Source organism: Coregonus lavaretus (assembly GCF_964263955.1).
Source record: "Coregonus lavaretus genome assembly, contig: HAP1_SCAFFOLD_315, whole genome shotgun sequence".
In the NCBI taxonomy this organism is placed as follows: Eukaryota; Metazoa; Chordata; class Actinopteri; order Salmoniformes; family Salmonidae; genus Coregonus; species Coregonus lavaretus.
In genome coordinates this window covers 45,001-72,107 of record NW_028165262.1, presented here as the reverse complement: position 1 = coordinate 72,107, position 27,107 = coordinate 45,001, and the positions used below count along the sequence as shown (strand labels likewise).

At 42.7% G+C, this 27,107-nt stretch overlaps 3 protein-coding genes across 5 annotated transcripts in view; 2 read left to right on the top strand and 1 right to left on the bottom strand.

The window, feature by feature from the left end:
* Window positions 1-907, top strand: part of LOC311116059 (putative E3 ubiquitin-protein ligase HERC1) — a 233,569-nt gene extending 232,662 nt beyond the window's left edge. Inside the window, 1 exon segment of the mRNA XM_084191189.1 lies at window positions 38-907. Within this exon segment, the coding sequence (XP_084047315.1) occupies window positions 38-223 (186 nt within the window). The 3' untranslated portion in view covers window positions 224-907.
* ciartb (circadian associated repressor of transcription b) lies at window positions 552-26,774 on the bottom strand. Of its 3 annotated transcripts, none has more exons than XM_084191185.1 (6): window positions 26,312-26,774; window positions 21,882-22,568; window positions 16,446-16,521; window positions 15,063-15,141; window positions 7,502-7,655; window positions 552-6,830 (listed from the first exon to the last, which is right to left on the bottom strand). In XM_084191185.1, exons 2-6 carry the CDS (start codon window positions 22,545-22,547, stop codon window positions 6,327-6,329), a joined length of 1,479 nt encoding a protein of 492 aa, XP_084047311.1. In that variant the 5' UTR covers window positions 22,548-22,568; window positions 26,312-26,774; the 3' UTR covers window positions 552-6,326. The 3 variants fall into 3 exon arrangements, with proteins under 3 accessions (XP_084047311.1, XP_084047312.1, XP_084047313.1); XM_084191186.1 differs by lacking the exon at window positions 26,312-26,774 and adding an exon at window positions 26,060-26,268; XM_084191187.1 differs by lacking the exon at window positions 26,312-26,774 and adding an exon at window positions 23,297-23,863.
* Window positions 3,258-5,643, top strand: LOC311116057 (uncharacterized protein; the record flags this gene model as incomplete). The annotated part of the gene is made up of 3 exons (XM_084191188.1): window positions 3,258-3,262; window positions 4,669-5,068; window positions 5,137-5,643. The coding sequence occupies 3 exons, from the start codon at window positions 3,258-3,260 to the stop codon at window positions 5,641-5,643; spliced, it is 912 nt and encodes a 303-aa protein (XP_084047314.1).
* Window positions 26,775-27,107: the final 333 nt, after the last annotated feature.

Sequence of the window (27,107 nt, the reverse complement as noted above, 5' to 3'; positions counted from 1 at the left end):
TTCCACCTCATTTCTCTCTCTCTCCCTCCCCATACAGCCGTATGACAGCCTTCCGACCTCCCAGACGTGTTTCTTCCAGCTGCGCCTTCCTCCTTACTCCAGCCAGACGGTGATGGCAGAGAGACTCCGCTACGCCATCAACAACTGTCGCTCCATCGACATGGACAACTACATGCTGTCACGCAACGTAGACAACGCTGAGGGCTCGGACACCGACTACTGACCAACCACAGTCTGACCAGACCAGACGCACCATCATACACTTTCACAGAGCGTCACACACACACACACACACTCACCAAGACCCGGGAAGACTGGGGGCCTGGATGGAGTACAGACTGTCCTCTCCTCTCACAGAGCGTCACACAGCAGAAACCCAGAAGGAAGGTGCGTCCTCTTCGTCACAATTACCAACGTACAATAGGATCTCACAGAGCAACAACACCGAGGCATTCATTGACCTGTAATGGAAGGACGGGCCACTTTTTAACACATCATCATCCTATTCCATGTGCTCTACGACTCTCAACACAGAAGACATAATGGATGGATTGATTCAATGTTTTTTATTTTTCACCTTGTGGTTTATTAGCATTTTGTTTCTTTTTTTGCAATTAAAAAACAGGAGCAGTGCATTGAGTATTATTCATATTGGTTCTTTTTTCATTGCTCAATATTTTTTTTTTCTGCATGGAGGTATGTCTATTTTGGCTTTGGGAAAATGTGTATAGAGTATTCATTCACCCCAAGTGAAGAAAAAAAAAGAATATTGTACATTGTGTATAATGTTTCATTAGGAAAATGTTTTACATAAATATCCATATTTATTTTGTTTTAATTTTTAAATTGCCTATGCCGAGTTTCCTAAAGCAGAAAAAAAAAACTCAATAAATGCTTCAGAACAGAATTGTTAGTTTGTTCTGTAATCTGTAGCGGGGTCTTTGGAAGTGGTCGATTAGAAACTCCAAACCGTTAAACCAACATGAAACAAGAATACTAAAATGATCATACAAAACATTATGGAGAACACTTTGTTTCGCAGAAAACAAATATCATCACATTTCTTTTTATTAGGTATAAAATGTCACAAAAGGCCACCTTTTTAGGGAGGTAAAGTAAATAAACCTTGAACATTGTCCAAAAATATTTACACAAAGGAAAACTCCTTCCCGTCGTTTGAGTCAGAAGACATTGTTCAACGCTGTATGTTGTTCATACATGAACTAATTTAGAATCAGATATTGTTGTTTACATCACATGTTATCTAGTATCTGGTGTGAAATCAGATATTGTTGTTTCCATCACATGTTATCTAGTATCTGGTGTGAAATCAGATATTGTTGTTTCCATCACATGTTATCTAGTATCTGGTGTGAAATCAGATATTGTTGTTTACATCACATGTTATCTAGTATCTGGTGTGAAATCAGATATTGTTGTTTCCATCACATGTTATCTAGTATCTGGTGTGAAATCAGATATTGTTGTTTACATCACATGGTATCTAGTATCTGGTGTGAAATCAGATACTGTTGTTTACATCACATGTTATCTAGTATCTGGTGTGAAATCAGATACTGTTGTTTACATCACATGTTATCTAGTATCTGGTGTGAAATCAGATACTGTTGTTTACATCACATGTTATCTAGTATCTGGTGTGAAATCAGATACTGTTGTTTACATCACATGTTATCTAGTATCTGGTGTGAAATCAGATACTGTTGTTTACATCACATGTTATCTAGTATCTGGTGTGAAATCAGATACTGTTGTTTACATCACATGTTATCTAGTATCTGGTGTGAAATCAGATACTGTTGTTTACATCACATGTTATCTAGTATCTGGTGTCAGATATTGTTCACACATTGGCTGCGTCCCAAATGGCACCCCATTTCCTAAATAGTGCACTACTTTTAACCAGAGACACGGGCCCTGGTCAAAAGCCATTTGGGACAGAGCCATTATCTGGTGTGTAGAAGAATGGTGTTGGCAGAGTTCATGGTTAACTGGATAGAACAGGAAATGACTGGTCGGAGGGACTGGGTCTGTTGTTGTATTGTCCCCCTCACTGTAGCTATAGCGCTCTATGGAAGACTCTCTCTCTCTCTCCCTCCCTGTCTCTCTCTCTCTCTCTCCCTCCCTCTCTCTCTCTCTCTCTCTCTCTCTCTCTCTCTCTCTCTCTCCCTCCCTGTCTCTCTCTCTCTCTCTGTCTCTCTCTCTCTTTCTCTCTCTCCCTCTCTCTCTTCATAGTCTGTCTCCTCGCTCTCTCTCTCTCTATCTCTCTATCTATCTATCTATCTATCTATCTCTCTTTCTCTCTCTCTCTCTCTCTCTCTTTCCCTCTCTCTCTCTCTCTCTCTCTCTCTCTCCATAGTCTGTCTCCTCTCTCTCTCTCTCTCTCTCTCTCTCTCTCTCGCTCTCTCTCTCTCTTCATAGTCTGTCTCCTCGCTCTCTCTCTCTTTCTATCTAGCTATCACTCTGTCTCTCTCTCTCTTTCTATCTATCGCTCTCTCTCTCTCTCTCTCTCTTTCTATCTATCTATCGCTCTCTCTATCTATCGCTCTCTCTCGCTCTCTCTCTTCTCTCTCTCTCTCTCTCTCTTCATAGTCTGTCTCCTCGCTCTCTCTCTCTCTATCTCTCTATCTATCTATCTATCTATCTATCTCTCTTTCTCTCTCTCTCTCTCTCTCTCTTCATAGTCTGTCTCCTCTCTCTCTCTCTCTCTCTCTCTCTCTCTTCATAGTGTGTCTCCTCGCTCTCTCTCTCTTTCTATCTATCTATCACTCTCTCTTTCTATCTATCGCTCTCTCTATCTATCGCTCTCTCTCGCTCTCTCTCTCTCTTTCTATCTATCTATCGCTCTCTCTCGCTCTCTCTCTCTCTTTCTATCTATCTATCGCTCTCTCTCTATCGCTCTCTCTCTCTCTATCTGTCGCTCTCTCTCTCTCTCTCCATCACTCTCTCTGCCTCTTTCTTTATCTCTCTCTTTCTCTCAGTTCACCACGTTACAGCCCAATTGAAATGCTTGACAGGCACTGTCAAGGTCTGTCTGCCTGTCTGTCTGCCGGTGACCGGAGGAATCTTATCTTTGTGTGGTTGAAGGTCTCCACAGTGACCGTTGACGTGTCACACAGGAGGAGCAGGGAGTTGCGTCAGGGCCAAGCTGATATGTGGAACGGCTCACATCAGGTTTACTTGTTGTTGTTGTTGATCCTATATATATGGTCTAACCTTGACATGGTGTTGTCAACATGAGGTAGAGGTATTGTATCAACTAAGACAAATTAGTGGATTGAAGGAGTAACAGTCGAATGAAGGAAGAGTCCAAGTCTCAGAGCTGTGTGAGTGGTTAGTTACCCAAACAAAATGCTGCTTTCAACATGATACTACTCTCTACCATGATGGATATCGGGTGCCATTTGGGACGTAATCACGTTCTCTGAGGTGTCGGAATAACAAGATCCCATTTCCCAGTATTCTCCTTATTAATCCTGCTTTTAAGACCCTTCTTGTTCCCAGACAGGCTATCCAGCCCAACCATTTATCAATCTGATCCCATATCCCAGTATTCTCCTTATTAATCCTGCTTTTAAGACCCTTCTTGTTCCCAGACAGGCTATCCAGCCCAACCATTTATCAATCTGATCCCATATCCCAGTATTCTCCTTATTAATCGTGCTTTTAAGACCCTTCTTGTTCCCAGACAGGCTATCCAGCCCAACCATTTATCAATCTGATCCCATATCCCAGTATTCTCCTTATTAATCCTGCTTTTAAGACCCTTCTTGTTCCCAGACAGGCTATCCAGCCCAACCATTTATCAATCTGATCCCATATCCCAGTATTCTCCTTATTAATCCTGCTTTTAAGACCCTTCTTGTTCCCAGACAGGCTATCCAGCCCAACCATTTATCAATCTGATCCCATATCCCAGTATTCTCCTTATTAATCCTGCTTTTAAGACCCTTCTTGTTCCCAGACAGGCTATCCAGTCCAACCATTTATCAATCTGATCCCATATCCCAGTATTCTCCTTATTAATCCTGCTTTTAAGATCCTTGTTGTTCCCAGACAGGCTATCCAGCTCAACCATTTATCAATCTGATCCCATATCCCAGTATTCTCCTTATTAATCCTGCTTTTAAGACCCTTGTTGTTCCCAGACAGGCTATCCAGTCCAACCATTTATCAATCTGATCCCATATCCCAGTATTCTCCTTATTAATCCTGCTTTTAAGACCCTTGTTGTTCCCAGACAGGCTATCCAGTCCAACCCTTTATCAATCTGATCCCATATCCCAGTATTCTCCTTATTAATCCTGCTTTTAAGACCCTTGTTGTTCCCAGACAGGCTATCCAGCCCAACCATTTATCAATCTGATCCCATATCCCAGTATTCTCCTTATTAATCCTACTTTTAAGACCCTTCTTGTTCCCAGACAGGCTATCCAGTCCAACCATTTATCAATCTGATCCCATATCCCAGTATTCTCCTTATTAATCCTGCTTTTAAGACCCTTCTTGTTCCCAGACAGGCTATCCAGTCCAACCATTTATCAATCTGATCCCACTGACTTCCTAAGTCCAGATAAGTCCAACTCAAGAAATGTCAACCAAAGGGTCCATGTAGGCTAGGCTACTGCATGTAGTGTACTGATGGAGACTGGTGTTTCCCTCCCTTTCCCCAACACACTTCCTGTTTTACTCCTCTCTCCCTTTCCCCAACACACTTCCTGTTTTACTCCTCCATGTCTGTCTGTCCTCAGGATATCAAGCAAAACCAAGGTTAGTCTGTCTGTCCTCAGGATATCAAACAAAACCAAGGTTAGTCTGTCTGTCCTCAGGATATCAAGCAAAACCAAGGTTAGTCTGTCTGTCCTCAGGATATCAAGCAAAACCAAGGTTAGTCTGTCTGTCCTCAGGATATCAAACAAAACCAAGGTTAGTCTGTCTGTCCTCAGGATATCAAGCAAAACCAAGGTTAGTCTGTCTGTCCTCAGGATATCAAGCAAAACCAAGGTTAGTCTGTCTGTCCTCAGGATATCAAGCAAAACCAAGGTTAGTCTGTCTGTCCTCAAGATAACAAGCCAAGGTTAGTCTGTCTGTCTCAGAATAACAAACAAAACCAAGGTTAGTCTGTCTGTCCTCAGGATATCAAACAAAACCAAGGTTAGTCTGTCTGTCCTCAGGATATCAAACAAAACCAAGGTTAGTCTGTCTGTCCTCAGGATATTAAACAAAACCAAGGTTAGTCTGTCTGTCCTCAGGATATCAAGCAAAACCAAGGTTAGTCTGTCTGTCCTCAGGATATCAAGCAAAACCAAGGTTAGTCTGTCTGTCCTCAGGATATCAAGCAAAACCAAGGTTAGTCTGTCTGTCCTCAGGATATCAAACAAAACCAAGGTTAGTCTGTCTGTCCTCAGGATATCAAACAAAACCAAGGTTAGTCTGTCTGTCCTCAGGATATCAAACAAAACCAAGGTTAGTCTGTCTGTCCTCAGGATATCAAACAAAACCAAGGTTAGTCTGTCTGTCCTCAGGATATCAAACAAAACCAAGGTTAGTCTGTCTGTCCTCAGGATATCAAACAAAACCAAGGTTAGTCTGTCTGTCCTCAAGATAACAAGCCAAGGTTAGTCTGTCTGTCTCAGAATAACAAACAAAACCAAGGTTAGTCTGTCTGTCCTCAGGATATCAAACAAAACCAAGGTTAGTCTGTCTGTCCTCAGGATATCAAACAAAACCAAGGTTAGTCTGTCTGTCCTCAGGATATCAAACAAAACCAAGGTTAGTCTGTCTGTCCTCAAGATAACAAGCCAAGGTTAGTCTGTCTGTCCTCAAGATAACAAGCCAAGGTTAGTCTGTCTGTCTCAGAATAACAAACAAAACAGGTTAGTATGTCTGTCCTCAGAAGCTGTTTTAGGTTGCAGGACTATAATATATATCCTCTCGTCCATGTCTCTGTGTCTTACTGCAGGACTATAATATATCTCTCCTCCATGTCTCTGTCTCGGTGTCTTACTGCAGGACTATAATATATATCGTCTCTGTCTTATTGCAGGACTATAATATATCTCTCCTCCATGTCTCTGTCTCAGTGTCTTACTGAAGGTAAACAAACAGTAGTAGGATCACATGACACGCATCACTTGAAGGGACAGCCACTGTCCTGTCCCGCACAGACACCGACCGTTGCCCTCCGCTGTATTGGAGAGCCTGTCGTGGAAAGATACAGCGCTGTCTCTCCCAGTCATCTCTGTCCCCAGATCTGTCCTTATCTCCTCCACGGACCATGTCTGGGTCCAGCTGTTCCACTGCTTTTACGACCAGCTGCTCTCCCCACCACCACCATGACTATCACCTCCTGTGTTTCTGGGTAGGATGATGCTCTCCTTGGACTGGAGCAGTCTCTCCAGGCAGGGCGAGCTGATCTTCCCCGACGGAGGCCCTCGTCGGTGGGCTCGGGGTCTGGCTTGGCGGGGGTGGGTCTGGAGGTGGGGGTCCATGGTGCTCCCCTGGGTGTCGGTGCTGGAGGAGACCGCGTCGTCTTGGGTCTGTTCCTGGAAGTCGGCTGGGTGGTTGGATCTCAGGGGGCAGGCGGTGGAGGGCCTGCCCAGGCCTGGTGGCTCTTGCAGGGCTGTCTCTGTCTTGGAGGAGCAGATGGGGACAGTGTGGAGACATTTGAGATGAGTGGCAGAGGAGTAGTGGAAGGAGCCAGGCAGGGGGCCGTCGGAGGCTCGCGGTGCTGGGTGGTGGTCACCCTCTGGGGGGGAGATGACTGGAGGAGAGGCTGGAGGTGGTGGGTGGGCTGGGGCATGGTACTGCTGTGGAGAGACAGAAAGAAATAGGTTAGGTTTGTATCTCTTTGTCCACCATGAAGAACTGACTACAAAGGATAGTAGAATACCATGACTGCCATTCTTCCTTAACAGAGGCATTATGACATCCTGACTGAGCATATTTATGTCGCATGCTTTCAAATGGAATTCTAGACTCCAGAGTATTATCTAGTGATTACATAATAACATCTTCTGAGGGGGAGTGAACAGAACAAACAGAACCAATCGGTCTGGCGTGAGAGAGGAACACTGGGTTCTACCTCCTCCTCCTCCCTTCTCTCCTCCTCATCCTGACCTTTACCTGTCCTCTAAGACATTCCTCTGTTGTTTTTCAGTCCATTGTCTTATGGAACATGACACCTCTATAATTCCTCTCCACTGTCAAGATAATTGTAATCCCTTCTTCCTGCTATTCTCAGGATCATGGGCTGTTTTAGGCTCCTCTCCTCCCTCCCTTCCTCAACTCCTACCTGTAGGGTTGCGTTCCAAACTACTGTACTGAAAGTGGCTGCTTTCCAATGTTCCTACTAGCATAGCTACCACATAGAATAAGTCATTGTTCTGGACATACATTCTAAATGGTATGCTAGTGTGAATATTGTAACAGAGCTCCCTCCTACAGTCTTTCATCAAACCTCACTGTTAAAGACGTTTACCTTGTGTCTCTTAGCTGGAGTGCTGTGGTCTTCCTGGCTTTCAATGTGCTGGTCTGGGTCTGGGTGAGGGTCTGGGTCTTGGCGGGCTCTGACTTGAGGAAACCAGCAATGGAGCATCTCTTCCATCTTCAGGATGACACTGACGTAACGCTCACTGGAACAGAACACAGAAAATAACAGGATTTAGAACACAGAGAAAACAACAGGGTTTAGAACACATAACAGAGAATAGAACAGGGTTTAGAACACAGAACAGAGAATAGAACAGGGTTTAGAACACAGAACAGAGAATAGAACAGGGTTTAAAACACAGAACAGAGAATAGAACCGGGTTTAGAACACAGAACAGAGAATAGAACCAGGTTTAGAACACAGAACAGAGAATAGAACAGGGTTTAGAACACAGAACAGATAATAGAACAGGGTTTAGAACACAGAACAGAGAATAGAACAGGGTTTAGAACACAGAACAGAGAATAGAACCGGGTTTAGAACACAGAACAGAGAATAGAACAGGGTTTAGAACACAGAACAGAGAATATAACCGGGTTTAGAACACAGAACAGAGAATATAACCGGGTTTAGAACACAGAACAGAGAATAGAACAGGGTTTAGAACACAGAACAGAGAATAGAACCGGGTTTAGAACACAGAACAGAGAATAGAACCGGGTTTAGAACACAGAACAGAGAATAGAACGGGTTTAGAACACAGAACAGAGAATATAACCGGGTTTAGAACACAGAACAGAGAATAGAACCGGGTTTAGAACACAGAACAGAGAATAGAACAGGGTTTAGAACACAGAACAGAGAATAGAACAGGGTTTAGAACACAGAGCAGAGAATAGAACCGGGTTTAGAATACAGAACAGAGAATAGAACCGGGTTTAGAACACAGAACAGGGTTTGGAATAAGAGTTAACACTGAGTTGTGGACTGGCAGGTTGAGGTAATGATGTCATCTGTTGTACCTTGTCATGAGCATGGGCAGCATTTTATAACCCAGTGAACAACTAGACGCCAACGGATGAAGGATAAGAGATATTTGTTTGAGGTTTGAGTTTGACTAGGTCTTCACTGGAGCGTACAGACACCACACAGAGCAGAGCAGTGGCTCCAAACTCAAAGCTAACGACCACCACCATTCCATAATGTAGTAGAAAACCACACAGACACATTCTGTTCTCTCTCTGTTTTATCTGAGGATTCTTATACAGAGAGAGGACCGTGTCCCAAATGGCACCCTATTCCCTATATAGTGCACTACTTTTGTCGAGGGGTGCCATGTTGGGAAGCGCCCAGAGCGAGAGTTGGTGATGACGTAAATGTCAATGAATAAATATGCCACAGGTTAAGCGTGTTCTTACGTCTGTGTACATTCCAAACCGCCAGTGATCTTATCTGTACAGTACATTCTGTCTCTGACCTAGGCATGCATGTTTATCTCTCCAGGAGAAATGTGACGTGATACTGTGTGATACTGTGTGCTGCTGTACAGTCAGTCACACATGCTGCATGCCCCTGTCCACACGTGGCAGCGAGGGAGGGAGGGAGGGAGGGAGGGAGGGAGGGCCCCTGTTCCTTCCATTCACCGCTATAAATAGCCAGTAAACCCTGAGGCCGTTCGCCTGCCTACCTACCGCCCCGTAGTGGCCTCGCTCAGTCTGTGTGTGTGTGTGTGTGTGTGTGTGCTCTGCTGTAAGCAGCCAGTGGGATTTAACACTGTTTCACCAACACCCATCTCTCTCTCTCTCTCTCTCTCTCTCTCTCTCTCTCTCTCTCTCTCTCTCTCTCTCTCTCTCTCTCTCTCTCTCTCTCTGTCTCTCTCTCTCTTTGTCTCTCTCTCTCTCTCTCTCTCTGTCTCTCTCTCTCTCTCTCTCTCTCTCTCTCTCTGTCTCTCTCTCTCTCTGTCTCTCTCTCTCTCTTCCTCCTCCTCCTCTTTTATATCTTACTGATGACAGAGACATTATTAAGCTGGGACTCAATCTCTCACTACAGCAGCGAGGAGCTAGCTATCCCCTCTCCTCTTCCTCCTTCCTCTCCTCTCTCCTCTTCCTCCTCCTTTCTTCTCTTCCTCCCCTCTCTCCTCTCTCCTCTTCCTCCTCCTCTCTCCTCTTGATCTTCTCTTGTCCTCTTCCTCCCCTCCTCCCCTCCTCCTCCTCCTCCTCCTCCTCTCTGTAGTGGGTTCAGACTATTCTAGGTTCCAGAATGAGAAGACACACCTGCTGTGAGCTGCTCTGCATGTGGTCTGATTCCTCCTCACACACATACAGATTACACTCCTGTCCACATTTTCTTACATTACAGCCTTATTCTAAAATGGATTAAATAAAAAAAACATCCTCAGCAATCTAGACACAATACCCCATAATGACAAAGTGAAAACAGGTTTTTAGCCATTTATGTACACTTATTCAAATAAAAAACAGAAATACCTAATTTACATAAGTATTCAGACTCTTTGCTATGAGACTCGAAATTGAGCTCAGGTGCATCCTGTTTCCGTTGATCATCCTTGAGATGTTTCTACAACTTGATTGGAGTCCACCTGTGGTAAATTCAATTGATTGGACATGATTTGGAAAGGCACACACCTGTCTATATAAGGTCCCACACCTGACAGTGCATGTCAGAGCAAAAACCAAGCCATGAGGTCGAAGGAATTGTCCGTAGAGCTCAGAGACAGGATTGTGTCACGGCACAGATCTGGGGAAGGGTACCAAAAAATGTCTGCAGCATTGAAGGTCCCCAAGAACACAGTGGCCTCCATCATTCTTAAATGGAAGAAGTTTGGAACCACCAAGACTCTTCCTAGAGCTGGCCGCCCAGCCAAACTGAGCAATCGGGGGAGAAGGGCCTTGGTCAGGGAGGTGACCAAGAACCCGATGGTCACTCTGACAGAGCTCTAGAGTTCCTTTGTGGAGATGGGAGAACCTTCCAGAAGGACAACCTTCTCTGCAGCACTCCACCAATCAGGCCTTTATGGTAGAGTGGCCAGACGGAAGCAATTCCTCAGTAAAATGCACTTGACAGCTCGCTTGGAGTTTGCCAAAAGGCACCTAAAGGACTCTGACAATATTCTCTGGTCTGATGAAACCAAGATTGAACTCTTTGGCCTGAATGCCAAGCATCAAGTCTGGAGGAAACCTGGCATCATCCCTACGGTGAAGCATGGTGCTGGCAGCATCTTGCTGTGGGGATGTTTTTCAGTGGCAGGGACTGGGAGACTAGTCGGGATCGAGGCAAAGATGAACGGAGCAAAGTACAGAGAGATCCTTCATGAAAACCTGCTCCAGAGCGCTCAGGATCTCAGACTGGGGCAAAGGTTCACCTTCCAACAGGACAATGACCCTAAGCACACAGCGAAAACAACGCAGGAGTGGCTTCGAGACAAGTCTCTGAATGTCCTTGAGTGGCCCAGCCAGAGCCCGGACTTAAACCCGATCTAACATCTCTGGAGAGACCTGAAAATAGCTATGCAGCGACGCGCCCCATCCAACCTGACAGAGCTTGAGAGGATCTGCAGAGAGGAATGGGAGAAAGTCCCCAAATACAGGTGTGCCAAGCTTGTAGCGTCATACCCAAGAAGACTCGAGGCTGTAATCGCTGCCAAAGGTGCTTCAATAAAGTACTGAGTAAAGGGTCTGAATACTTATGGAAATGTATTTTTTATATATATATAATTTTATTTTTTGCAATAATTTCTAAAAACCTGTTTTTGCTTTGTCATTAAGGGGTATTGTGTGTAGATTGATGAGGGGAAAAAAAACAATTTAATCAATTTTAGAATAAGGCTGTAACGTAACAAAATGTGGAAAAAGTCAAGGGGTCTGAAAACTTTCCGAATGCACTGTAACAGTGGGTTAAAGTCCCGTTAGCCTCGCATACAGATTACACCCCTGCCCACATAACCGAGGGATACAGTTGGTTAGTCTCATGCATGTTAATAGTGCATGGTGACTCCGCCACAGGTACCAGCCAGCTGACTAAAACTGAGACTGTGTCTGTAGCTGGTTCCTGTGGGTTTCTGGTTTTCCCGGGCCACTGTGCTTCTGCTTCTGCATTGTCTTCTCTTTGGGCTTTTAGGCTGGGTATCTATCTGTAAAGCACTTTGTTACAATGTAAATAAAAGGGCTTTATAAAATACAGTTGATAGAATTTGCAGTCTCCTATGATAGTAGTTGTAATTTCTCATCCCAATACCTTCTGGATGGCCGGTGGTGTTCTGACGAAGGCTGGAGTTTCTATACTCCTACAGAATGTACAGTCCTTATGGCTTTCACACACAGCCCTTCCTCTGGTAACAGACAATCAAGTGTTATCCAGCCAAACCAACTCTGAGGTGCCAACACCTGCGGTTTCCACGGAACAGATAACACACATAAAACTAACTAACTATAACCACCTGCTGTTTCCCAGTCACTATAACACACAAAACTAACTAACTATAACCACCTGCTGTTTCCCAGTCACTATAACACACATACAGATAACTAACTAACTAACCACCTGCTGTTTCCCAGTCACTATAACACACATGAAACTAACTAACTATAACCACCTGCTGTTTCCCAGTCACTATAACACACATACAGATAACTAACTAACTAACTAACCACCTGCTGTTTCCCAGTCACTATAACACACAAAACTAACTAACTAACCACCTGCTGTTTCCCAGTCACTATAACACACATGAAACTAACTAACTAACCGCCTGCTGTTTCCCAGTCACTATAACACACATACAGATAACTAACTAACTAACCACCTGCTGTTTCCCAGTCACTATAACACACATAAAGATAACTAACTAACTAACCGCCTGCTGTTTCCCAGTCACTATAACACACATACAGATAACTAACTAACTAACCGCCTGCTGTTTCCCAGTCACTAACTAACTAACTAACTAACTAACCGCCTGCTGTTTCCCAGTCACTAACTAACTAACTAACTAACCGCCTGCTGTTTCCCAGTCACTAACTAACTAACTAACTAACTGCCTGCTGTTTCCCAGTCACTAACTAACTAACTAACTAACTAACTAACTAACTAACCACCTGCTGTTTCCCAGTCACTAACTAACTAACTAACTAACCGCCTGCTGTTTCCCAGTCACTAACTAACTAACTAACTAACCGCCTGCTGTTTCCCAGTCACTAACTAACTAACTAACTAACCACCTGCTGTTTCCCAGTCACTAACTAACTAACCACCTGATGTTTCCCAGTCATTAACTAACTAACTAACTAACTAACTAACCACCTGCTGTTTCCCAGTCACTAACTAACTAACTAACTAACCGCCTGCTGTTTCCCAGTCACTAACTAACTAACTAACTAACTAACTAACTAACTAACCACCTGCTGTTTCCCAGTCACTAACTAACTAATTAACTAACTAACCACCTGCTGTTTCCCAGTCACTAACTAACTAACTAACTAACCGCCTGCTGTTTCCCAGTCACTAACTAACTAACTAACTAACTAACCACCTGCTGTTTCCCAGTCACTAACTAACTAACTAACTAACCGCCTGCTGTTTCCCAGTCACTAACTAACTAACTAACTAACCGCCTGCTGTTTCCCAGTCACTAACTAACTAACTAACTATCCGCCTGCTGTTTCCCAGTCACTAACTAACTAACTAACTAACCGCCTGCTGTTTCCCAGTCACTAACTAACTAATTAACTAACTAACTGTCTGTCTGTCTGTACCCTTTCTACAGGAACAAAGAGTCAAAGGCGAAGGGGAGCATCAGGTGGTAGAGACATGAACTACTGTAGAGAGTTAGAGGAGAACAGACATGAACTACTGTAGAGAGTTAGAGGAGAACAGACATGAACTACTGTAGAGAGTTAGAGAACAGACATGAACTACTGTAGAGAGTTAGAGGAGAACAGACATGAACTACTGTAGAGAGTTAGAGGAGAACAGACATGAACTACTGTAGAGAGTTAGAGGAGAACAGACATGAACTACTGTAGAGAGTTAGAGAACAGACATGAACTACTGTAGAGAGTTAGAGAACAGACATGAACTACTGTAGAGAGTTAGAGGAGAACAGACATGAACTACTGTAGAGAGTTAGAGGAGAACAGACATGAACTACTGTAGAGAGTTAGAGAACAGACATGAACTACTGTAGAGAGTTAGAGGAGAACAGACATGAACTACTGTAGAGAGTTAGAGGAGAACAGACATGAACTACTGTAGAGAGTTAGAGGAGAACAGACATGAACTACTGTAGAGAGTTAGAGAACAGACATGAACTACTGTAGAGAGTTAGAGGAGAACAGACATGAACTACTGTAGAGAGTTAGAGAACAGACATGAACTACTGTAGAGAGTTAGAGGAGAACAGACATGAACTACTGTAGAGAGTTAGAGAACAGACATGAACTACTGTAGAGAGTTAGAGGAGAACAGACATGAACTACTGTAGAGAGTTAGAGGAGAACAGACATGAACTACTGTAGAGAGTTAGAGAACAGACATGAACTACTGTAGAGAGTTAGAGGAGAACAGACATGAACTACTGTAGAGAGTTAGAGGAGAACAGACATGAACTACTGTAGAGAGTTAGAGAACAGACATGAACTACTGTAGAGAGTTAGAGGAGAACAGACATGAACTACTGTAGAGAGTTAGAGGAGAACAGACATGAACTACTGTAGAGAGTTAGAGGAGAACAGACATGAACTACTGTAGAGAGTTAGAGGAGAACAGACATGAACTACTGTAGAGAGTTAGAGGAGAACAGACATGAACTACTGTAGAGAGTTAGAGGAGAACAGACATGAACTACTGTAGAGAGTTAGAGAACAGACATGAACTACTGTAGAGAGTTAGAGGAGAACAGACATGAACTACTGTAGAGAGTTAGAGAACAGACATGAACTACTGTAGAGAGTTAGAGGAGAACAGACATGAACTACTGTAGAGAGTTAGAGGAGAACAGACATGAACTACTGTAGAGAGTTAGAGAACAGACATGAACTACTGTAGAGAGTTAGAGAACAGACATGAACTACTGTAGAGAGTTAGAGGAGAACAGACATGAACTACTGTAGAGAGTTAGAGAACAGACATGAACTACTGTAGAGAGTTAGAGGAGAACAGACATGAACTACTGTAGAGAGTTAGAGGAGAACAGACATGAACTACTGTAGAGAGTTAGAGGAGAACAGACATGAACTACTGTAGAGAGTTAGAGAACAGACATGAACTACTGTAGAGAGTTAGAGGAGAACAGACATGAACTACTGTAGAGAGTTAGAGAACAGACATGAACTACTGTAGAGAGTTAGAGGAGAACAGACATGAACTACTGTAGAGAGTTAGAGGAGAACAGACATGAACTACTGTAGAGAGTTAGAGAACAGACATGAACTACTGTAGAGAGTTAGAGGAGAACAGACATGAACTACTGTAGAGAGTTAGAGGAGAACAGACAGTAGAACAGAAATAATGTAGTCTGGCTGTAACCTCAGGCTATAGTTATTGTTCCATGTGGTGAGAGTTGGAGACAGAGACCGGAAGAGAGGATATTTACCTCATGTTTGGGTTCTGGAGGACTCCCATTATTCTCTGGATCCGGTCCATAGCAACGCTCTCCTGGAAACTGCTAAGACCTGGGAGACAGACAGACAGACAGACAGACAGACAGACAGACAGACAGACAGACAGACAGACAGACAGACAGACAGACAGACAGACAGACAGACAGACAGACAGACAGACAGACAGACAGACAGACAGACAGACAGACAGACAGACAGACAGACAGACAGACAGACAGAGGAAAGATATCATGAGCAAGGCCATAAAGGGAGAGAATATATGAGTTTGAAAGAACTGTGTCAGTTCTTAGAAGTAAGCTATATGGTAAGTCTACGGCGAGTCTAGTCCTGTGTAGCTCAGTGTTATTTTATCTTTTAGCAGACGCTCTTATCCAGAGCGACTTACAGGAGCAATTAGGGTTAAGTGCCTTGCTCAAGGCCACATCGACAGATTTTTCATCTAGTCGGCTCGGGGATTAGAACCGGCGACCTTTCGGTTACTGGCACAACGCTCTTAACCACTAAGCTACCTGCTGCCCCAGTTGGTAGAGCATGGCGCTTGCAACGCCAGGGTTGTGGGTTCGATTCCCACGGGGGGACAGTATGAAAAATGTATGCAATCACTAACTGTAAGTCGCTCTGGATAAGAGCGTCTGCTAAATGACTAAAATGTAAAATGCAAATGTAAAATGTTCCAAGTCAGTTCTTAAGAGCTAGTTTTGTAAGCTACCTATTTAAAATGTCAGTCCCTGGTACAAAAGAGGTAGAGAAACCCTGGTAGGACTGTGATGCCACCTCCTCATCCGATCCACTAACCCCTAGTCCTCTGCAGCTCTACAATAACTAACGAACCTGGCCCACGCAACACTACAGCAGATACTTTGAAGCCACTAGGTACAGCATATCTGTGTAATAGTGGGTGGCAACCGATGTCTTCCTGTGTTTGATCAAGCCTTTTATCTCTCTGAACCAGTCTCTCTCTCTCTCTCTCTCTCTCTCTCTCTCTCTCTCTCTCTCTCTCTCTCTCTCTCTCTCTCTCTCTCTCCCTCTCTGGTTAAAAGGATTGGAGATCAGATCAGATCACTGTTCTGTTCTTTGATTCTTGACTGATTACCCTTCACCTATCTGTAGTAGTGATCTGTAGTGACGCACCACACACACCATTCAGAAAAGATGTGTGTGTGTGTGTGTGTGTCTGCGAGCATGTGTGTGTGTCTGCGAGCATGTGTGTGTCTGCGAGCATGTGTGTGTATGCGAGCAAGTTTGTGTGTGTGTGTGTGTGTGTGTGTGTGTGGGGGGGGGGGGGGTATAGTACGGGAAGGCTTGAGAGGATTGAGGGGTTAACGGAGTTCTTGGAGATTAGATGACTCACTCACGTTCTGAGTACCTCCCAGAGCGCAGGCCTCTCAGGATGGAAGACAGGGGATGGAGGTAGCGCTGGAGCTCCATGCACTGAGGAATAACATACACAGTGATGGGTTAGCATTAGCAACTAGTATTCTCTAGCTACAGTGAGGGGAAAAAAGTATTTGATCCCCTGCTGATTTTGTACGTTTGCCCGCTGACAAAGAAATTATCAGTCTATAATTTTAATGGTAGGTTTATTTGAACAGTGAGCGACAGAATAACAACAAAAAAATCCAAAAAAACGCATGTCAAAAATGTTATAAATTGATTTGCATTTTAATGAGGGAAATAAGTATTTGACCCCCTCAATCAGAAAGATTTCTGGCTCCCAGGTGTCTTTTATACAGGTAACGAGCTGAGATTAGGAGCACACTCTTAAAGGGAGTGCCACAGAAGCAATCAATCAATCAGATTCCAAACTCTCCACCATGGCCAAGACCAAAGAGCTCTCCAAGGATGTCAGGGACAAGATTGTAGACCTACACAAGGCTAGAATGGGCTACAAGACCATCACCAAGCAGCTTGGTGAGAAGGTGACAACAGTTGGTGCAATTATTCGCAAATGGAAGAAACACAAAATAACTTTCAATCTCCCTCGGCCTGGGACTCCATGCAAGATCTCACCTCGTGGAGTTGCAATGATCATGAGAACGGTGAGGAATCAGCCCAGAACTACACAGGAAGACCTTGTCAATGATCTCAAGGCAGCTGGGACCATAGACACCAAGAAAAAAATTGGTAACACACTACGCCGTGAAGGACTGAAATCCTGCAGCGCCCGCAAGGTCCCCCTGCTCAAGAAAGCACATATACAGGCCCGTCTGAAGTTTGCCAATGAACATCTGAATGATTCAGAGGAGAACTGGGTGAAAGTGTTGTGGTCAGATGAGACCAAAATCGAGCTCTTTGGCATCAACTCAACTCGCCGTGATTGGAGGAGGAGGAACGATGCCTATGACCCCAAGAACACCATGCCCACCGTCAAACATGGAGGTGGAAACATTATGCTTTGGGGGTGTTTTTCTGCTAAAGGGACAGGACAACTTCACCGCATCAAAGGGATGATGGACGGGGCCATGTACCGTCAAATCTTGGGTGAGAACCTCCTTCCCTCAGCCAGGGCATTGAAAATGGGTCGTGGATGGGTATTCCAGCATGACAATGACCCAAAACACACAGCCAAGGCAACAAAGGAGTGGCTCAAGAAGAAGCACATTAAGGTCCTGGAGTGGCCTAGCCAGTCTCCAGACCTTAATCCCATAGAAAATCTGTGGAGGGAGCTGAAGGTTCGAGTTGCCAAACGTCAGTCTCGAAACCTTAATGACTTGGAGAAGATCTGCAAAGAGGAGTGGGACAAAATCCCTCCTGAGATGTGTGCAAACCTGGTGGCCAACTACAAGAAACGTCTGACCTCTGTGATTGCCAACAAGGGTTTTGCCACCAAGTATGAAGTCATGTTTTGCAGAGGGGTCAAATACTTATTTCCCTCATTAAAATTCAAATCAATTTATAACATTTTTGATATGCGTTTTTCTGGATTTTTTTGTTGTTATTCTGTCTCTCACTGTTCAAATAAACCTACCATTAAAATTATAGACTGATCATGTCTTTGTCAGTGGGCAAACGTACAAGATCAAATACTTTTTTCCCCTCACTGTATATTACATGAATACTGGGGGGTTAGCAACTAGCATTATAGCCAAACCACTTTAGAGCAACTAGCGTTATAGCCACATCTTCTGATTAAAACAACTAGCGTTATAGCCATATCTTCTGATTAAAACAACTAGCGTTATAGCCATATCTTCTGATTTAAACAACTAGCGTTATAGCCACATCTTCTGATTAAAACAACTAGCGTTATAGCCACATCTTCTGATTAAAACAACTAGCATTATAGCCATATCTTCTGATTAAAACAACTAGCGTTATAGCCATATCTTCTGATTAACACAACTAGCGTTATAGCCATATCTTCTGATTTAAACAACTAGCGTTATAGCCATATCTTCTGATTTAAAACAACTAGCGTTATAGCCATATCTTCTGATTTAAACAACTAGCGTTATAGCCATATCTTCTGATTTAAACAACTAGCGTTATAGCCATATCTTCTGATTAAAACAACTAGCGTTATAGCCATATCTTCTGATTTAAACAACTAGCGTTATAGCCATATCTTCTGATTAAAACAACTAGCGTTATAGCCATATCTTCTGATTAAAACAACTAGCGTTATAGCCATATCTTCTGATTAAAACAACTAGCGTTATAGCCATATCTTCTGATTTAAACAACTAGCGTTATAGCCACATCTTCTGATTAAAACAACTAGCGTTATAGCCACATCTTCTGATTAAAACAACTAGCATTATAGCCATATCTTCTGATTAAAACAACTAGCGTTATAGCCATATCTTCTGATTAACACAACTAGCGTTATAGCCATATCTTCTGATTTAAACAACTAGCGTTATAGCCATATCTTCTGATTTAAAACAACTAGCGTTATAGCCATATCTTCTGATTTAAACAACTAGCGTTATAGCCATATCTTCTGATTTAAACAACTAGCGTTATAGCCATATCTTCTGATTAAAACAACTAGCGTTATAGCCATATCTTCTGATTTAAACAACTAGCGTTATAGCCATATCTTCTGATTAAAACAACTAGCGTTATAGCCATATCTTCTGATTAAAACAACTAGCGTTATAGCCATATCTTCTGATTAAAACAACTAGCGTTATAGCCATATATTCTGATTAAAACAACTAGCGTTATAGCCATATCTTCTGATTAAAACAACTAGCGTTATAGCCATATCTTCTGATTAAAACAACTAGCGTTATAGCCATATCTTCTGATTAAAACAACTAGCGTTATAGCCATATCTTCTGATTTAAACAACTAGCGTTATAGCCATATCTTCTGATTTAAACAACTAGCGTTATAGCCATATCTTCTGATTAAAACAACTAGCGTTATAGCCATATCTTCTGATTAAAACAACTAGCGTTATAGCCATATCTTCTCCTATAAATGACACATTGTCTACTTAAAGCTACACATCATCTGCATCCCAAATGGCACCCTGTTCCATTCATAATGCTCTTTGTTTTAACCACCGCCCATAGTAGGGTGCTAGTGCACTAATTTTTGACCAGGACCAATAGGGTGTAGTGCACTACTTTTGACCAGGACCAATAGGGTGTAGTGCACTATCTAGGGAATAAGGTGGCATTTGGGAAGCAAACACAATCCTCTTCTATAAATCAATAATGTACCTCACTCAGAATTCCTTTCATCTGATGAGTCAGTTGCATTTACAGCATTCTGTTGGCAACTTGGCATGTCTGTAGTTTATATCATATCTATTACATAATGTACATGGACTGGTACCAATATACTGTACCACCAACTAGACTGGTACCAATATACTGTACCACCAACTAGACTGGTGTCAATATACTGTACCACCAACTAGACTGGTACCAATATACTGTACCACCAACTAGACTGGTGTCAATATACTGTACCACCAACTAGACTGGTACCAATATACTGTACCATCAACTAGACTGGTACCAATATACTGTACCACCAACTAGACTGGTACCAATATACTGTACCACCAACTAGACTGGTACCAATATACTGTACCATCAACTAGACTGGTACCAATATACTGTACCACCAACTAGACTGGTACCAATATACTGTACCACCAACTAGACTGGTACCAATATACTGTACCATCAACTAGACTGGTTCCAATATACTGTACCGCCAACTAGACTGGTACCAATATACTGTACCACCAACTAGACTGGTGTCAATATACTGTACCACCAACTAGACTGGTACCAATATACTGTACCATCAACTAGACTGGACTGGTACCAATATACTGTACCACCAACTAGACTGGTACCAATATACTGTACCATCAACTAGACTGGTACCAATATACTGTACCACCAACTAGACTGGTACCAATATACTGTACCATCAACTAGACTGGTACCAATATACTGTACCATCAACTAGACTGGTGTCAATATACTGTACCACCAACTAGACTGGTACCAATATACTGTACCACCAACTAGACTGGTACCAATATACTGTACCATCAACTAGACTGGTTCCAATATACTGTACCGCCAACTAGACTGGTACCAATATACTGTACCACCAACTAGACTGGTACCAATATACTGTACCACCAACTAGACTGGTACCAATATACTGTACCATCAACTAGACTGGTACCAATATACTGTACCACCAACTAGACTGGTACCAATATACTGTAACACCAACTAGACTGGTACCAATATACTGTACCACCAACTAGACTGGTACCAATATACTGTACCACCAACTAGACTGGTACCAATATACTGTACCACCAACTAGACTGGTACCAATATACTGTACCACCAACTAGACTGGTACCAATATACTGCTAGACTGGTACCAATATACTGTACCATCAACTAGACTGGTACCACTATACTGTACCACCAACTAGACTGGTACCAATATACTGCTAGACTGGTACCAATATACTGTACCATCAACTAGACTGGTACCAATATACTGTACCACCAACTAGACTGGTACCAATATACTGTACCATCAACTAGCCATTTACTCTGACTCTCTCATTAGTAGCTCAATATTAAATAATAGTAATCTACATACAGTGGCACAGTGGTTGCATCCCAAATGGCGCCCTATTCCCTATATAGGACGCTACTTTTGACCAGAGCCCTATGGACCCTGCTGCCCTGGTCAAAAGTAGTGCACTATATAGGGAATAGGGTGCCATTGGGGATGCAACCCGCGGTATGACTTCACACTGAGGTTAACACAATAGTGTGGGAGGAGGAAGTCTATTGGTCACTGACCATCATAACCATAACAGAGTGACAACTCTATTTTCTCACGCCTGTTTACTGCTACAGCACATAGGTCACATGGTCAGGCCAGACGCAGTCAGACCCGGGTCCAATAAGTACATACGGTAAGTAGAATATTTGAAAGTATTTAAGGTGCGATTGATTTAGCTTGGAGCTTGTACTTATGGGACTATTCCATTGGTTCTGTTGTACCGGGAAAACTAAATCAAGCACAGTTCGAGTATTTCAAAAGTCTTCAACAAATGTACAGTATTTCTACCCAGGTCTGGTCTGATCACAAAGCAAGGCTCCAGAGCTAGGTTTCCAAGGTAACCCTCACTTGGTTGGTTCCGTTGGACCAGGGAAACTACACCAAGCACAGCTCAAGTATTTGCCGGTATTTGACATATGCACTGTACTTGACACAGGTTGTGTAAGTAGGGAGACCCTCTAGAATGACATCTAGAATTTATAGGATCTGTGTGGCGACCCCTTTACCTTCTGGGCAAACAGCTGATCCTTCTCAGGCTCCCCAGGTTTGGGTGTGTCTCTGTTCCTACAGTCTTCATGCTGGTCTGCATGCTGCCACCCATGGCTGTGTGCCCTCTTCCTGCCCTGCCCAGTGCCACTCTGTCTGCTGCTGCTATCCCAGGCTAGCGAGGAGGACGTCGGGCTCCGTGACCGTCTCTGTCTCTGCTGCTGCTGGCCATACACAGTAGGCCTATATCCCTGGGTCTCACCGGGCCAGCGGTCCCCCTCGTAGGTGGCTGGAGGGGTGCCACCACAACTAGAGGAGGCATCACTAGAATCTCTGTCCCTGCTCGGTCGAGGGTCAGCATCGTTCGAATTATCACTGTCCCCATCCCTACTGAGGCCGGAGTCCCCGAAATCTCCCGAGTCACTGCTCAGCCTATGGGGGTCCTCATGGTTGGAATCACAGTCAGTGTTACTGGGAGAGTCCCTTGATGATGACGATGATGACGGGGGTGGGGGTAAGGAGGATGAAGGTGGTGTCCTGGTACTGTCGGCTGTGTGTCCGTCGGGGCTCAGTCCCACGCCACTGTCGTTGTCATTATCCTCGCTGTCACTGGCCAGGTAGTCAATGGAGTAATCAGAGTCTGACGTAGACATCCTCCAACGTATAGTAGGGCTATAGGCTCTCATCCACTAGAGAGCATCACACACCTGCAACACAATATACAGTACATTATTATCATACACCTGCAACACAATATACAGTACATTATTATCATGCAGCTGCAACACAATATACAGTACATTATTATCACACACCTGCAACAGAATATACAGTACATTATTATCCCACACCTGCAACACAATATACAGTACATTATTATCATGCAGCTGCAACACAATATACAGTACATTATTATCACGCACCTGCAACACAATATACAGTACATTATTATCATGCAGCTGCAACACAATATACAGTACATTATTATCATGCAGCTGCAACACAATATACAGTACATTATTATCACACACCTGCAACACAATATACAGTACATTATTATCATGCACCTGCAACACAATATACAGTACATTATTTTAATGCACCTGCAACACAATATACAGTACATTATTATCCTGAACCTGCAACACAATATGCAGTACATTATTATCATGAACCTGCAACACAATATACAGTACATTATTATCATGTACCTGCAACACAATATACAGTACATTATTATCATGTACCTGCAACACAATATACAGTACATTATTATCATTACCTGCAACACAATATAGAAAACCTAGTTTGTTTATGGGCAAGAGAGAAACATTTTGTCATTCGTTTCATGTAAGGGTTAAAAATAAACTAGGCGGGTGCAAATACATATTTTTTAAAACTTTTTTAAAGGAACTCAGTCTGGCTTTAAACTTACTCTTGAAATATGATGATGTTCCTGAATGCTGGAAGGGGGGCCGAGTGAAAAGGTTTGGGAACCCCTGACCTAGATTATGATTTCAGCACCGTTTTGATTGGGACAGTGCCATCGCGCTGCTTTGAGACAAGCGTGGGGGGACTGTAGATAAATCAATCAATGTCAGATTGTTGTTTTCACCTGAATCTCCTTTTGGTATCTGGTAACAATTAGGCTGGTGACATGTTATCTAAATGGAGGTGAGTGCTAATGATCATCTTTAGTCTAATTTGCTCCTTTATTAGCTGATCGGAACATTTTGCTAGCATGTTATACAAGTGGATTTTTGCTCTTCAGCCTGTCCTACTCCCAACCAAAAGCCTGCGACTTGTCCGTTAATCAATCAATGTGATTTTGTTTCGTTTAATCTCTGTCTGTATGTTTGGTTAATTGATCTCTGGCTGGACACGTGTAAGTGGTAGCGCATTTATTCATTTGCTCATCTATCACCTGATCAGAAACATTTAGCATGCAACGATGTAGCCTAAATCAAGAGTATTATGTATCTATTGACTCGTAGTAGCCTTATAAAGAGCCGAGGCTATTTTCCTATCTTCCCAACCCACTGAAACACAAAATCCTGACTCCTGTCTCGCATGAAAATTCCTAATGTATTTCTGTAATCCATAGGTTGCATTATCAAAGCACGTCTCGCCTATGCATGTCAAAATACCGCTATAACATTTCACCCACTTCTCTGCGCTGTACGTCTTGCTTGGTGCCCATATGAGATCTTCGGTATAGAATATGTGATCAACAAACCGTATGAGAGTAGCTGGCTGGTAGATATACATTTTGTTTTTTTACATAGTTGGTCCCGGTTAAGATACCTTGATATTTAAACAATTTCCTCTCTTAATCTCCCGTTATTCGTGAGGCTGATCTGTAGGCCTATCTGTATAATCATGAACTCGATTTTGCCATATAGGAGATATTCTGTCATTCGTTGGAGGTTATCTAGCAAGCTTAGCAACTTTGATCATTTGACATTTGTTTGACTGCCATTACAAAGTTTGTACGATTCGACAACGGTATAGCATACCCGGGTGTGTTCTGTGACAGCCTAACGCCTACTGCTAAAATGCGCAGCATTAATTGAGGAACATGATAACGCTCTGAATTTATGAACGGCCTGTTTCGCAATTCACGACAATGTCATTGGCGATCAAAGTTACTCTGTCACTAAATATCAGTTTCACTTGCTGTGAAATCTTTACATAGTGGCGCAGCAACAATTTCATTTTTGGAGAACCCTGGCATAGTGACCATATCTTGGTTTTAAATCCTTTAATGGGCACTTCCGATTTTTTTTTTGTGGTATTTCCCGGGACTCTCGGGATAAATATGAACTATTCCCAGTATAGAAACTTGGTAGATTTTTCGGGAAAATATTAATCCCTAATTCTCAATGATGAATCTCAATTGAAAGTGCATTTTAGTCCAAGGACTAGGCTTAATCTGGCTCTGTAAACCCGGTCCTGTGATTCATACAGGAAACCACCAGCTTTCACGTCAATAACATGCGTTATGCCATTAATTTAAAGTAAGGGTTAGGCACCCAGTACACAAAATAGGCTAGTTATAGGACTTTATAGGGCACACATTTTCCCAAAATCATTACACAGGGCACCTCATTATATCACTTTAGCAAGTTATTATGTAAGATGTTTTCTGTTCTTTCTCTGCGATAACAAAAACACATGTCCTGCTAGATTTGTTCCTAGATTTCTCCTAAAACCCACATTTCAGACTCAGATACATTAAGAATCCATTTCCTTGGACTGTATAGGGCCCCACTCTAACAGTCGGATACAGATATTACACCACTCTGGTTATCCGGGGTGTAATGGTTTTCAGGCAAAGCCGATGGGAATTATACTGTTCGGTGATAACAGAATAGTATACTGGCTGGAGCATATTGCACAACTTAATCTCTATAAAAGCATGTTTTATTTAAAAAATTGTTATGAAGGCTTAATGATTTTGTAATGCTAGTGTATAATGTATTGAAGCCGAGGCCTCAACGGAAGTTAAGAGTCCTTTGACTGTAAAATGATAATAGAAATGGGTAAGGTGAAATGCCTTCACTGTGTAACACAGATATTTCTCGACTTGTCCCTCTGCTGTATTTTACAATTGAATACACATGGGAGTTATGATTGAATATCAAGATTAAAAAATAAAAAATGCCTAAACTACTGCTAGTGCTAATCAATCGATATCAACTCAATACATTCAAACAACAGAATACAGTCTTTACATATAGCGTGCCCTATCTGTACAAAGCGTCTCTACGAACTCTATAGAAAGGGATCATTGTCTAAGATTATGTAATAAAGAAAAGCTGAACATGGCAGACACACACACACGAGCTTGTTTTTACCTTGCCTTGCCAATTCACATGTACAGTAAGCACCGGACACCGGACACCGACCAGACACACAAATGAAACATCTAATTATATTCTAATTCTATTTGAATTGTATTAGAGCAGTTAAAATTATCAGACTTAATAAACGGTATAGTCTATTACACATTTATAGACAAAGACAACCCGGTTTGATCTAACTTGCCACGATAGAATAATCTAGAAACACCGAAAGCTCATTGCTACAATGTAACCAGCATGAATGAAACAATTGTAGCCACCCAACCGATACTATGTATCAATTCCTCTGACCTCAACCCTGAACGCCTCATCATATGCCGAAATAACATTCTTACCTCGCACCTTTGTTCCCAGACCTCCCCAATAAAGATATGTGAAAAACAATCGTACAATAACAGCTTCTATATTCCAAAGCAAATGGATCAAACATAGAACTACTACGTTATCATACAACTCTCGTACTGGGCTGTACAGCACGTGTGTGCGTCCTTACAGATCCGTCCGGTTCCGTAGCCTATGTCAGCGCCAGTGCGCTCATACATCTCCCATTCCGTGAGAGATAATTGTCTCATAGCGTACTAACTTACCAGAAGTGACTATAGTGGCTTCCCCTTCGTCTCCTATGAGCGGTGACTTCAGGACACTCGGCTCATGGCTGGACTCCCCCGGGTCGTTGTAGGATGCGGTGAACGCCGTGATGTAGTGGCGTACACCCCGTGCAGCCTCTCCTACGGCAACGTGTCTGAGAGGGCGGGTAGAAACCAACTGGGCTCTCCGATTTGTGCTTTCGGTACCATATCTGACAAATAGACATTGCGATAGAGGCCCGACGTAAGGCGATAGGCGAGAGAAGCTTACATATTTAGATCAAATGGAAATTATAAAAAAGCACGTGGTCACGCGGAACAGTTTCATGGTAGTAAAAATAAGATAATTAACTTTGAGCTGACTCCAGAACGGTCTACAGAAGGGGCATTTTTCACTTGAATTGAATTATTTCGTTGGACACCAAAACCCTTTATTTATATTGTATCTCATTTTTTTGTATAAAACTAAGGGCTTATTATGACATCTATTTGATAAAATAACTGTAGCCTGCTGAGAGACTATCTGTTTGGTAAATTGCAAAACGCCTTCATAGCAGTGTCATAAGACAAGTATTACAACATGCTGTTGACAGTTGAGACCTTCATCACTATTGACATAACTATGTCATGCAGATTACAACACAGGCTAAATCTTTATAAACTGTCAAATAAAAAAAGGAAAGACATTCTAAAATTGGAACATACATTTAGCCATTTTTCTGTAGAAAATGTGTTCACAAAAAGCAATGTTTCTTCAGGACTTTTTTCTTTTTTTGTGCAAAATATAGATTTTTGT

Bases quoted from the DNA above. Each gene is read 5' to 3' on its own strand.
- ciartb (XM_084191185.1), bottom strand. From the start codon at position 22,547: ATGAGAGCCTATAGCCCTACTATACGTTGGAGGATGTCTACGTCAGAC. The intron at 16,522-21,881 runs GTAAAGGGGTCG...GTTATTCCTCAG, and splicing joins ATCAGCTGTTTGCCCAGAAG to TGCATGGAGCTCCAGCGCTA. The intron at 15,142-16,445 runs GTGAGTGAGTCA...TCTGTCTCCCAG, and splicing joins CTCTGGGAGGTACTCAGAAC to GTCTTAGCAGTTTCCAGGAG.